Raw genomic sequence first — 14260 nt, forward strand, 5'->3', positions numbered from 1 at the left:
ATGCTCTCTAGTTAAAAAGTGGAGAGAAGCATAGAAAAAGCAAAGGTATAAGAGCACAAAGATAAACTAAATAAAGTTAAATGTATTTTAAAGAAATCTGCCAGGTTTACTTCAGAATGCTACAAAGTGAATCTGCACCTCAGTCTGCTAGCCAAGATGAGCTATTTTCTGGAACTCAGTTTACCCATAGGTTAGGTAGCAGTAACATGGCTGTAGGTCAGACATCATTTCCCTGAAGATAACTGTCTGAGAACTCAACTGTTTCTTCAATCACTTTTTATTTATGACTTACATGATCTACACGAGCTGATCTGAAACTATTTTGTTCCTTAAACTCTCCCAGCTGGTATTTCTGAAATGGGCAGGCAGCCAACACATACTACTCAGGTTACATAAAGGTGAGTGATATCAAAGGGCAAAACAAACATCATGCAATGTTTTCAGCCAAATAAGGTAGCTATAAAAAAGGGCTAACTTCGTGAAAGCTACACCTATGAAATGCAAGAAATCAAAGAAAGAGTAACTATTTTTTCTACACTTAAGCCTTTAAGGGTTTTAATGTGAGCCACAATTGTTTTGATAACAAGGAAGGTTTTAAGGGTCTAAATTACTTTCCATTCAGTTAAACATATTCACAGAAATGAAAAAGTTCATCAACCAGCTACTTAAGCATCAAAATTCCAACCACAATTTCTGAGATCTATTATCTTTCCCTAAAACGTTCAATAAAGGCGGGGCGGGGGGTGGGGTGGGGGGAGAGAGAGACTGTGTGGCTGTGTTTAACAGCTACAAACAGCCTCAGGAAGGGAGAAACTCCTTTGTTTTTAAATCTTTAAACTCTTCCTTAAGAAACCAGTGAATAAAATGGAAATATCTTCTGATGGAACCTAAACCTTTCCAAAATAGAAGTTTCACAAAACCTCCCTAAATGTAAGCACATTGCCAGAACTGTGAAATAAAACACAGCTATACAAACACAATTTTTTCATTATGCAGCAGAACACACATGCTCCTATCATCTATGCTCTAAGATTTTATACGTGTCTAATGATGAGAAATTCTGTCCACATATACAGAAATGACTATTCAGGGTGTATAACCCCTCTCTCTCTTCTATAGATGGGAAAGAAAAACAGAAAAACAAGCAAGCTGTGAAAAGTAAATTCTGTTAACACAACTGCCAGGCCCCACAGACATGTTATCTGCTCAGGCTTTTGAATGGAAAAAGCTATCTGCCTAATCAAAGACAAAAGATTTGCCTCTGCCTAGACACACAAGGCTTGATCAATCATGCTAATTTCTCCTATGTTACTCAGTAATTTCAATTGCTTAGAGTTCAGTTGGCTTCAAGAACCTCTTGTCAAACCCTAAGTATTACAGAAGTGCTATTAGCTTTATTTAACAGCCACAAACATTACTGAGGGTGTTAAGCTGGAATATGACAACCCACCATCCAGTCCCACATGGAGTGGGTGAGGCACAGGCGCCAATCCAGGCCATGCAAAAACACCCTGCACACCCGGGCCCACAAACACACTCTCCAGGGAAGGGAGGCCACAGATGCCTCCACAGACAGCCCTTCATTACAGGCATAAGGAGCATCTCCTGGCTGCTAAAATCAGTAGCCCACCCCACACTTACCCTACAGCTGCTAATGGCTCCTGCATAGCAAGAGGGGCATTCAAGCGACTGGGCTGCGTGCCGCCCAAAAACTCGACGCCAGTCACAGTTTTGCCTATGGTGAACCAGTCCCTAATCTGCTCCTCGGTGAGTTCACGCAACATGGCGACAGCGCTCCACCACTCTTCCACACCTCACGCCGACCCTCTTTCCCGCCCTCAGCCAAGCCCCGCCCCGCGACTGAAAGGGCCGGTTCCGGTGCTGCAGGAAGGCTGAAGAGGGGGAAAGAGCGGGGAAGAGAGAGAGAAGAGAGGGAAGGGTGCAGCATATTTACAGGTTCACTCTTGCGCTGGTAAGGGGCTCTCGCCTTTTTCAGCCATGTGAGTCGGTGGGTGGTCAGTGCCCCGCTCACACCCACGGAACAGGGGACGTGAGGTGCTCTGGAACCCCAGTCACTCTGTACTTTTCGTCCCCTGGAGGAAGTGGTTCCAGGCACGTAGATGTCTCAACCATTCTAAACCTGACCCGGCGAGTGCTTCCCGGTCCTCCAGGACAAGCATTCTTTAAACGACACGCTACACGAAGACTCGCTTCGAGCCCGTCCCAGCATTGTCCTTGCACGGGGCTCCTAGTGCATTCCCTTCGCGGGGAGCGGGAGTAAGGAGGGAATATGAGAGTGCGCACGGGTCTGTACAGCGATATGAACTCTGTGAGGGCTGGGCAAGGACCTGGAGCGGTTGAGGGTATGGGGACATGGCAGGACTTGGGTGTTAGTGAGCATGAGGTGCGGGCGGCTGCAGGTCGAAGCCGGGATATCGAGGGCGCTCTCGTCCTCCGCAGCGGTAGGGGGCGCTGCGCGGCAGCGGCGTCTGTCGCGATCCAACGCCTTTGCTGGGTGCTGCGTCCTTTCCCAGGATCCCCCGCGGCGGTAGCGGAGGTAGTGTGTGATCGGTGACCTTCGCTGGCAGTCGGCTCGCTTTCCGCTGTAATGGTGCGTCTCCTCTGGTCCTCTGTGGCGGGTATCGCGGCGGTTGTCTCGGGGAGGCAGTTGTGGGTCAGCCTGGAAAAGGAGATATGGGGGGAGGAGTGATCAGCGGAGCTCGAGCCCTGCCGTTACTCCTTCCCCCCTCCATGCGCCTGGGGGTCAGGCCACGGGCGGGCAGCGAGTCCCCTGGACTGCGCTGGGGTTATGGTGGTAGGTCAGTGAGAAAGCAAATTCAGCGTTGTTCCGGTTAGATTTGAAAATAGTCCTGGACGGCATTGCGCCCATCCATGTCTTGGGGAGAGGTTTCTGCCAGGCTTTAGCAGGGTGTTAATGGGAAATAGCACTTACTTGGTGTTTTGTAGTGGTAGGAAAATCCTTTTTATTCAGTCTCCTTGTTTTTAGCAAAATGACTGCTACTTTGGCCTTGGTCATCTGAAACTACAAATATTGGAAGCTCTGTGGAGGTGCAGTGTTCTTTATAGTATTGGTGAAAGCACAATACTGTTTCAGGAAATCTGTCCACAATAATAAATTTGATTGAATTTAAATCCAAACAATTACGATAAATGTGGGGTTTTCTATAATTATGCATTAATTACCCTGAAGGTGTTTTAATAAGCACCTGTATTTCCCAGTTGTGTTGACACTGGCTACCTTTGTCTCCTTTTATCAGCTGTAGTTTAATATTTTTTATTGTCTTAGCTCATAAATTGTGACCTCAACTCTGAATTTTTACTGCTGTGCTTTGGAGTAAGTACTTCTGCATGTTTGGAGATTTTTTATTTTTTAACATGTAAACTGCTGCTGATATATATCAGGAGTGTGTATGTACATTAGAAGTACAGCAGGTAAGAGGACACTTGCAAAACTCACCGTGGCAAAACTCTTACAATTTTCAGATGATGCAGAACATGATTCCAAAGTCACTGAAAGGCATGAAATTCTACTTTACTACGGTGTATCAAGAAATATGGGTTGGTGTAGCATTAACAGCTTATGCCTATTACAAAATTTCATATGGTGGTAAGTTACACATTATAGTTTTCATTAGCTGTTACTTTATATATAAGGTTTGTAAATGAGAATATTCTTAACAATTAGAAATCACTTATTGAAAATACTTAGCAAACAGAATAACACTCTTACTTAAGTCCACATCTTTGCCATAAAAATTCAGTTAGTTTAGAATGATGTCCAGATTTGAATTATGAATTAGCATCAGTTCCTCAGAGCAAAAGGGTACAACAGCTCACAGTGTCTTGAAGGTCCTGTTGTTCAATTTAGGCTATGTTGAAAAAATTCTAAGTCAAACCCTTTACTAGCTGTAACTAACAATGAAATGATATAGACTGTAGACAGACTTGACAGGGAAAGGAACCCCTTGCTGTGGGAGCAGGTGAGTGATGTTACTTCAACATTTCTCTAGCTTTGTCCAAATAATTTGTAGCATGTCCAAAGCTGTTCACTACATTTACAAGTTTAAGTAAATAAAAGTAGTTGAATAGCCAGAGAGGAAAAAAACAAACAAAAAAACTTAAATTTTGCTTTAACTTACTTAATTTGAAAGAGAATTCAAAATTGACAGACTTTTCAAGTTTATGTTCATGTCATGCTACTTTTATTTATGATTTAGATAATAGATGTGATGGTGTAGGGTTTTAAGGGCCAAAACCTTGATATGGTGCAACTGTATGCTAAGTATTATTTTAAAGTGAAAATAGCTGTAGCCTTTTATGCAGTTTGGAGAACAGTTCTGCAAATAATATGTATATTTATAGAAGATTATGTAGTAGAATAACTTAGATTGGTCAGCATCTTTTGAGCTCACCTGCTCCAAACCACTGCTTAAAGTAGTTAAATCAAAGGTAGATGAGGTTGTTCATGGCCATTAATTTGAATTTCAAATTAATGTATCCAAGGGTGGAGATTGCACAACCTCTTATGACAGTCTTCCTCATGAGGAATTTGTATTTATTTTTGTCTGATTGCTGTGAGTCAATAGTTTAGGAGAACAATTACAATGGCAATGTAAAATAAAGTATTTTACTCATATAGGAAGATTGTAAAGCAAACTGTATTCTTACCACTTCAGTTTATATCCGTATGTTATGTCTGTGTATATCCATATATTATGTAAAGAGTACCATTATGTATATGTGTCTTTGGAATTAAAGTAGGAAGTAAGATCTTGATGGCTGCAATTTCGAAATGCATGGAGCCTACGTTAATTAAAACCAAACAACTTTTAAAAAATCAATATGAAGTTTAGTTTCTTTTGAAGTGAAATGTATTGTGGAAAGTACATGCTGTACACTTGTTAGAGCTTGTTCAAGCTAAATCAGCAAATCATAAGTGATATAATGAAATTTATCTGAATAAAACAACTTTTTTAAACTGTCATTGTTTAGCTTTTTTTTTTTCTTTTTTTTTTCCAGGAAAAAAAGCAGTGGCAGATAGTGAGTATTAAATATCTAATACTCTCCTCTATTATTTTAAATGAGTGCAGTAAGAATTAACTTAGCATATTTTGTTTGTTGTTTAACTTATGGATTTAGAACATGTTTAAAGATTACTTCAAAATACATAGCTTTAATTGTATTGGTGGTTTTGTAACCTAGAAACATCTTTGAGCTTGCACAGATGCTGTGTCTTAAACTGTCCTTTGCATAGGTTTTAGGGGTAGAATGACTAGAATGACTGGGGGGGGGGAGGAAGGAATAATTTAAAATAATAGTAAAAAACATTTAGTGGAATGGCTTAAATCAGCATGATCTCAAGAGTAACTGCTGCTTTAGCTGTCGAGAAACTAAGAAGGTTAAACTTGTATTTTGAGTGTGTATTTTTATATTTTCTGTAATGCAGTACTAGATATTTATGGACAGTTTCTTCTGACATCACACTGGAATTCAGTTTTCCACGAGCTGCTGTATCTCAGTTAACATTCTGAGCCATGACAGATAGCCCATTTGCTTCCAGTTGAATTTGTATATGCAAATATTTACGTTTTTAAATGCACAATTAGTGAAAATACTGCCCAGTCGAGTTAAGGATAATAGCATGAATAAACCTCAGTTTAGAAGGAACCCCTTACTGCTTATAATAGTGCTTTAAAACTTGCAAAGGAGGATTTTTTGTATTGGCCAAGTTTATATATGTAGTTTGAGAGTTTTAGTTGATACAGAATCTCTCAATTTGACAAGAATCTGCCAGTTCTTATGCTCAGATGTTAGTTTTCTGTGTTCTGAAATATATTCCTGAGTTGATTTGCTCTACTGTTGGAACAGTCTAAATCGTGTCTTTGTTTCAGAATCCTCTGGTGCTGGCCATCATTAAAGACCTCTTCTCTTCTTGCGAGTATGGATTTGTTGGTTCGTCATCTTTACTGTAAATGAAGCGAGTTACAAGCATAGGGAAGTTAATTCTAAAACTGTCCCTGACCCATCTGCTGTAATTAGAGACAGAAGAAAATCCATTGAGCAACAAGGAATTAAACATGTTGGACAAAGTATCTTGGAGTGTATTGTTAACCTCATTTTTAGAGTAAGCATTTATTGTTTTCTACAGTTCTTCCAAGTTCCATGTTAAACTTTTTCAGTAGTACTTTGAAAAAGACCAAATTTATATCACTGAACTTCTTGATAGAATTAGATGACATTTGAAGCATTTTTTGTTTTTTGTAATGATATCTTTTTTTTTGGCTAAGACTTCTGAAATTTACTTACTCCATTTTAAAATGTAAATGGCATGCCAAGTGTGAGGACTTAATTCTCAGCTTTTTGTCAACTTGTGGTGCAATAATCAAGGGTGAAAAAAAAAGTTCTTTTTTAAAACCTCATATTTTTCTAGGAGTTCTTGGTTCTACAAGGTTTAAAAGCAAAAACTGTATTGTTACTAAAACACAATGCAAAATGTTTATGGAGGTTTTAAAAAGTACATTATTGGCAGCTATCGTTTTTTGTCTTTGATATTCAGTTAGAGGTAAGGAATTACTCTGAAAGGCCCTTCCATTAGTCACAAATTTTGCAATGGAGTAAGTAATAATGTGCCCGTATGGTATGAGAAAATTAATGTTACATGGGCCCTCATCTGCCATTTGAGCTTATGAAATGATCAGAATTAAAAAGGAGTGGTGAAATCATGCAGTGTGGCAGCAGTTAACATGAGCATAAACTTTAACTGACTGGAAAAAGTTTTCTTTTTTCCTGAAAAATCAGAAGTAACATATGTATTAATAGGATGGGTCATTAGTGCATTTTACAGACAGTTGTTAAAGTAACTCTGTAGCTAGTATCCTATTTTGGAGACTCTACAAACTTACACTATCCTACAAAAATCAGTTTTCAAAATGGCACATACTGAATTCTGTACCAAGGACACACAGGGTATAAAATCAAAAATGGACTTCATGTCATGTTTTGTTTAAATTTAGACTAATCTGCTTTTGAGAAGATTAAGAAGTTTAAGTCATTTTAATGACTTAATGCTTATGTACATCTTTTTAACTACTTCACTGAAACATCTTAAATCTTTCAGCTTGATTAAAGTTTTGCCTTTCAATCTCCCTGACTGCAGTATCTGGAAGCAACTTAAATATTTGGTACTTGAATACTTAGGAGCTTGATATCCTTACCAGCTGATGGTAAACATTCCAAATGCTGTATAGCATGTAATTTCTTCAAAATTTATACCTCTGCTTAATAGCTATACCTACTAGGAGTAAAATTGCCAGTCATTTATCTGAAAGCTTTTTTAAAAAAGGTGGGTATAGCATTACTCAATCTGAAAAGAATAGGCAACATTGATCTTTCATGCATTCTTGGCATTTCTTCCACCTTCCACAGTTTTCCTTGTAGTTGCATCTTCCCTTGATACATGTTAGCTGGTTCATCACTTTCATAATTTCTATATTGGTTTTTCAGTGTGTCTTCACCAAAGAAGAATGAATGAGAAACAGAAAGGTTTTTTGTTTTTTTTTTTTGTTTTTTTTTTTACATATAACTAAAACCATTAGGAAGAAGGGAACAGAGAACAAAAACTAAAATAAAATGGAGCTTCAAATGAACAGATGCTAGGCCAGTGGTGATTACAGGGTGGATCAGAGTAGTGGTGACGTTAATAAGCAGTTAAGATTGAAAATTTATGCCAGGTAAGGAGCTATACCTGCATTTATAATGCAAATTTATGATCACTAAGTTATGGTTCCTAAGATACTACACATACTTCAAATGATCTGCTTTAGCAATTTACAATTACAGAGCTGAGGGAAAACAAGCTAGGGAAAAAACATTAATCACTGCAGGATTTGTTTCAACTTAGGTAGAACCTATCACACTGGGACTGAACTATATGAACATTCTGTCTCATCTCCTAAAAGTTAATTGAAAAGCAAATGGAGCTTCTGCTAACCTGCCCTCGGAGCACAGTTAACTGCACTTTTAGGTAAACTTAAGCTGTTTCAACTTTTAACGCTTCTTGGTATTTGACATGCTTGATTTTCTAGTGGGGAAACAAAGTACATATGGGCAGCAATGTCAGAATTATGAAAACTGCAAATTTTACATTATTTGCATTATTTCAATGCTACCTGCAACTGGTTGTTCTTCCACTAGTGCATCTAGGTCAGAAATTTCAGTGAAGGTTGCTGAATGTTCCTTCCTGTTTGTGATTATTAACATACAAATACGGGAAGTAAATTTAGTGCTTCTATTTAAATAGTTTTCTTGTTTCTTTCTTTCTTTGTTTGTTGTTTTCACTTGAGTAGGGTACAGAAGGAGGAAATTAACTTTCACTGCCTTGCCTCAAAAGCAGAAATTAACACAAAGATGATGTGTTAAGAGCTGTAGTACTATTTATATACTTCCTGCTCCTCTTTGCTGAAGCATACTATATACTATAAAAGACAACAGAAGAAAGTTAGCTAAGGTATCATAACTGCCATTTTTTACTTTATAGTGTTGTGTAAAAGGAGTAACCAGTTTTCTTTGCAGCACTAGGATCTGGGGTGTAGCCATAGGTAGAGAAGCATTGTAAAGGAGTACCCTTGAAGTAAATGCTCTTATGTGCCTTTTTTTTCTAATTCAGCTAAGGTGATTTCTAAAGCTAATGTAAAAAGGTTTTCTTGTTCCAGGTGAGTGTGTTATCTAGACAAGCTTCAGCTCCTGAACAAAACCCATTTTCTATGCAAATAACTAAGATCAGCACTTTAATCCATGGAGGTAATATTCATCATGATTCATAGTTAAACACTGGTGGGGGAAATGCTTACTGCTCATTGGTGGATCATGTTGTTTCCATTTAGCTGCTGCCTCTTTATATTGCTGACATTTCTAAAACAGGATTATGTTTAAACTTTGTGTAGTAAAATAGTTCAGCAACTCCATTTTTCTTTTGTTGCCTGTGATAAGGCATCAGCAGTGACAGAAACCTGACTGTTTACTACCTTCACAATGTTAGTGGAACAACAAACTCCTATAGTGCTTGAAAAGCCTTACTCAATTACTAGAGCACCACCTGGAGCAAGTTTTGCTGTGGTACTGCTTTTTTTTTGTTGGTTGGTTTTTATTTTTTTTAATCAGTACAGAATATGAAAGCTTGGCAGTAGGGAGCTGTATTAGTAATGACAATGCTAATGCATGTAGTCTTTTTACAGCATAAGTACTTCTGTACTTGCCTTTCCATGCTGTCTCTTACCCAGGGAGGTTGTGAATGCTCCATCCCTGGCAGTGTTCAAGGGCAGGTTGGACAGAGCCTTGGGTGATATGGTTTAGTGTGAGGTGTCCTTGCCCATGGCAGGGGGTTTGGAACCAGATGATCTTAAGGTCCTTTCCAACCCTAACTATTCTATGATTCTATGATTTCAGACTGTGGAGCACTGAGATTTTTAGAACATTTTCAAGTGTTGTCCTACATTTGGGAATTTCAGAGTATCCCCTGCATGCTAATAAAGTATTATGGAATGCTCTAGGGAAGTAGCAAAACAGAGCCAAGGAAACATGAGTCACAGGACCCAGCCTACTCAATCTCTTTAATGGCTAACTTGGAAAAAAACCCAAATGTGTATTCATGCTAACTGGCAGGATGAGTTAAGTTGCAGGAAATGATCTAAATCAGCTGAACTAGTCTCCTATTTATCTGAATCATGATAGCAAACCACTGTTTGTAGTACAAATACAGCCTGATACATAGCTTGTATGTGTATTGTACTTTAGTCCCCAAGGAAGGAAAACTATCAGGTGCTTGTTAGACACAGGTGATTATATGTGACATCACTGCCAGATGGCTGAAATGAAACTAACTGAGGAAATCAACACTTGAAATCTCTATTGTTTCATTCACAGAAATCTGTAAAACTACTAGGAAGGAAAGAATAGTAAGACCGAGATTCCCTGAGGAATTCCCTGAGAATTGTTAGTTAACAATTTGGTAAATGGAGGAAGAAGAAGTGACAAGACAGTGCTTGAACAGCAGACTCTTTGTACTATAATTCCATAACCTTTAGCAACTGACATTCAGCAGTTAATATTCTCTTAACTTTAAGAATATAAAGTCATGTGACTCTTGAGTTTGCAATTTATGAAGAACTCGTAAACAAGAAATTCCTGTACTCTACTCCACTGCTGCAGGCAAACTACTTGGGAACAATTACTCTTCCCTAACTGAAAATGAACTGACCACCACAAGAATGGATTATTTGGAAGTTTTAATTAAATTCTGCTAAGGGTACTATGATGTCTTTGGTTGTGGTGCATGAGTACTCTAGCAGCTACAGCAGCAGCTTGTGAAGTTTCCACCCTTATACCACAAAGCCTTGCTCCTCATAGTTGTGCTGATACAACTATTTGTGAATTTAATCAGACAATTTTTCATAATTTTGTATCTTCCCCTCTAAAATAACAAGCATTCAGCATTTGTTTGGGGGTTGGTTTTTTGTGTGTTTCTTACTGTTAATTTGGATCCATCTCTTGATCCCCTTTACAGAGAAAGCATCTTTATAACTTGCATCGCAGCACAGCAGCTTTTTTTTTTTTGTCAGAAAAGGGGCAGTAGAATCAGAATTTCCGGCTTCCCATTCACTCATGCAGCTTTCCTAAGTCATTCTGCCCCTTACAATTATTTAATGGAAGTTTCCTCCTCATACCCAGCTGCACACATGATCAAAGTACTGTCATCACTGTCAACACTCAGAGGAATAAAAGACTGCTGAACTCCACCCTGTATACAAATCAGGAATGTCAGCCTGTGCTTCAGCAAAAAGGCAGAACCTTGGTTGCTTCCTCTGTGACAGCACATGGCTTTCTCAAGTTTATAGTATCAGTTAATTGGGACAAACGAACACACAAGTAGGGAACAGAGAGAATGGTTGTACCACCACAATATCTTAATGTTCAGTGCTTGCTCGCAGGAAAAGTGCTTTTAGTAGTAAAGGATAAATTTGGTGGTGGTTCTTCAAATTATTGGCTGTCATCAAATGAAAGTACACTTTTAATTATTATGACCTTCAAAAATCCTGAAGTAACTTTTTAATTGACATGGCCTTTAACTATTTTATATCACCACAATAACTTCAGGTAACTGCTGGAACAGACAAGTGAGATTTCTTCAGAGCTAATGAAGTGTGTTTGCTAGGAAATGATAATAGAGATTATGTGGGTGGTAGAACTAACAGCAGTATACTGAATGAATCCCATCTGTGATGACTACTGCCTACACAAATTTTTCCTGCAGTATCAGTTGTAGTCTTCATTTCTTGTTTTAACCTGTTGTGTTTAGCATGCTTTTGATAATACTAAGAATTCCTGCAATTAAGGGGGAATTCTTTAGGTATGAAATAGAAACTGTTGTGAGCTATTTCATATGGAATGCTATATAAACAAGCAAAATGGCAACAGTTAAATTGAATACAACCAGAGTATTACAGGAGGTAAAAGGAGGGATTATTAAAATGGATTAGGATGTGAACAGGCATTTGATACAGAACCAGGAATCCAGAGGATGCCCTTTTTGGGTGGGGGTCTACTCAAAAGCACTTCCATTTTTTTAATTAACTTCATTATTTGAGGATACATATGTATCAGTCTCAAGCTATACTTTTTTGCAACACTGTTCTTTATGTTTCAGGTATATCTGTGCAGAAAAATAGCCTTGTTTAAATTCTCTTAAATCTAACATTACAGTTCTTTCCTTGTACTGCCTATGTTATATTGGACATATCATACCACATACAGCTTGAGAAGAAAATCCTTCTGGTCTCAGTTAGGACATCAAAACACTTTAATTAGGAAAAATTAAATGATGTATTTATTCCTGTAAGATAGGAATTGGGAGTCATACCAGTTTTAACAAAGGCTCTGACTCTTGTTTCAGTAAACACCGAGACATAAATACTTTCCAGCATACTTTGATTTAGTTAATTCTTTTGGAGTAATGCAACTAGGAAAGGAATCCTGCCAAAAATGTTTTTACTTTGCTTTCAAATTATGTATTCTTATTAATGCTAAGCAGCACACCTCTTTAAATTCAGGCTACTAAATTAAATGTGTACTCAGGCCTGTCTAGGACAGAAACAGAAAGCAAGGAAAAGAAAATGGAGCAAGTGGAAGAAAAAGAGAAAAGATGTAAGTTACTTTACCTTATGCTGTAGCTTGTGCATTTATAGAATAGAAATACCAGTTTTGAATTTGATACATAAGCAATAGACAAACCTTTAAGGAGCGTAGAATCATCCCCACGCAAGTAGGCTATTATTGTGTGTACTCCTCCATGATGAACACACTCCTTTCCAGTCTTTCATATTTTCCGAGCCTCAGCTGCATATTACGGTATCTTCTTTGAATAAATCAACCTGAAATATTCTAAGCACATACCAGTGATACTTTTTTACTGTCACTTTCTAGAGCTTTTTATGGAATAATTTTCAGTAGGGTTCCGTAAATGCCTTATACAATTAATCTTGCATCTTACTATTACATTCTTTTGTTTATGCAGCTGAGAATTGCAGTAAACCTTGTCATAGGATCACAACAGTAAAAATAACATTCAGAAATATGTTTCTGTATGATTACAAACTAAGGCATTTAAGAGGCAAAATCACTTTGTCTCATTACTGTTCTCAGGACTAACCATCATTACTTTACCTGGAAAAGGAATATTTATACATTTAGAAAGGATGAACCTTAAGCATCAGTAAGGCACAAAACCCCCATAATTTTAAATGTCTTGGATTACATCTGCTATTCAGGTTATCTGCAGCTGCTCCTATATAAAAATGCATGATTAAAACAGGTGTCTGTGACAGGAACACCCCTATTCATAATAAATGGTATACATCTGTATAGAAGCCAGCTATGCTCTATCAATTTTTCGTAACTGGAAAGCCCCAAAAGTGATCACTTAAGGTGTTAAAGTTTTTTTTTAATATATATGTGAGATATATATGTATAGCACAGAAATATTTTCCATAGAGGCATGTCATAAATCATAACCATTTTCTGTTTCACAACTGTAATGATGTATTCACACACATTCAGTACTCTTATTGTAATTTTTGAGGAAACTTAGCTTGTGTATTCTGATCTCTAAAATCTGATGAGTACAGATAAATACAGCAATCTAGTCTAGTGGAAGGTATCCCTGCCCATGGCAGGGTGGTTGGAACTAGATGATCTATTTCTGAGGTCCCTTCCAACCCAAACCATTCTATCATTCTGATTCTATAATACACACACAAAACAAGGTAAATAATGTTATTTCCAGGATTGTAGCCCTAATAGCACAGTTTAAATAGTAAGTATAAACAGATTTTTAAGGAAAAAAACACATTTGGTTTATAATTTCTTTCTCCTACTATATATGAGTATTCTTCCCATGAAGACACGTTTTTCCTCCAAGCCTCCTTTGCACATCACCTTTTCTCAGTAATTGCTGAAAAACGTTCTTCAGTATATCCCAGGTTTCAGAATCGAGCAGAGGATTTGCCTAATCTCCCCTTCCAAGCTGCAATCCTTTGAGTTCACCCATTGCCAGCTACTACAGCAGGAAGCATAAGCTCCATTACATTATATCTTCTACATGTTTTTTTCCTATTAGATCTACTTACCTCAAGTAAGCTAACCAAGAAAAAGACATATTTTAGAAGAAGATACACATTTCCAATTAGGAATTACTGGGTTTGGATATGGAAATAATACAAATCTGCATCTGATCCAGCAGTAAACATCAGAAAACAGACTGTTCTCAATTATAGTAAGTAAAGTAGTTGCTCGTTTTTAACAAGGAAGTGATGATTACAGAAAAGCTGAAGATTAGTTGCCTACCATTTTTGCAGTATGGGGTAAAAACTAACCTTTAGCTGAGAGGAAATAACTGAAATCAGTTCAGACAGAAGCTGTTAAAAATACTTGAGTACTTGACTCACTGAATAATGTCTGAGATACCTGAGAACAATTTTATAGTAACAAATCTCTGGACTCAATCTTAAATATGACCCATCATTTTTCCCCTCAAACTTTAGTCAAGTGGTACATCCAAAATGAAGTGGCCTGTAAAAAATTAGTAAACAGTGAAGGATTGACTTGTTACTCAATCTCCTCACATATGTTTCAACTAATAACCCATCATCTAGTCATTTCAGTATGCCCCCCACTCATGGGCGTACTG

At 37.7% G+C, this 14260-nt stretch overlaps 2 protein-coding genes across 2 annotated transcripts in view; one reads left to right on the forward strand and one right to left on the reverse strand.

Annotated features, from left to right (window-relative positions):
• Nucleotides 1-14260, reverse strand: part of TDRD9 (tudor domain containing 9) — a 96588-nt gene that overhangs the window by 77389 nt on the left and 4939 nt on the right. The window contains exons 3-4 of the mRNA XM_034061302.1: nt 12307-12456; nt 1642-2680 (exon numbers count right to left, since the gene is read on the reverse strand). Coding sequence (XP_033917193.1) covers nt 1642-1784 — 143 coding nt within the window. The 5' untranslated portion in view covers nt 1785-2680; nt 12307-12456. The remainder of the gene's footprint in view (nt 1-1641; nt 2681-12306; nt 12457-14260) is intronic.
• Nucleotides 2457-6113, forward strand: ATP5MJ (ATP synthase membrane subunit j). Its single transcript, XM_005149583.3, has 4 exons — nt 2457-2611; nt 3505-3628; nt 5041-5061; nt 5913-6113. Exons 1-4 carry the CDS (start codon nt 2609-2611, stop codon nt 5936-5938), a joined length of 174 nt encoding a protein of 57 aa, XP_005149640.1. The 5' UTR covers nt 2457-2608; the 3' UTR covers nt 5939-6113.

Source organism: Melopsittacus undulatus, chromosome 4 (assembly GCF_012275295.1).
Source record: "Melopsittacus undulatus isolate bMelUnd1 chromosome 4, bMelUnd1.mat.Z, whole genome shotgun sequence".
Taxonomy (NCBI): domain Eukaryota; kingdom Metazoa; phylum Chordata; class Aves; order Psittaciformes; family Psittaculidae; genus Melopsittacus; species Melopsittacus undulatus.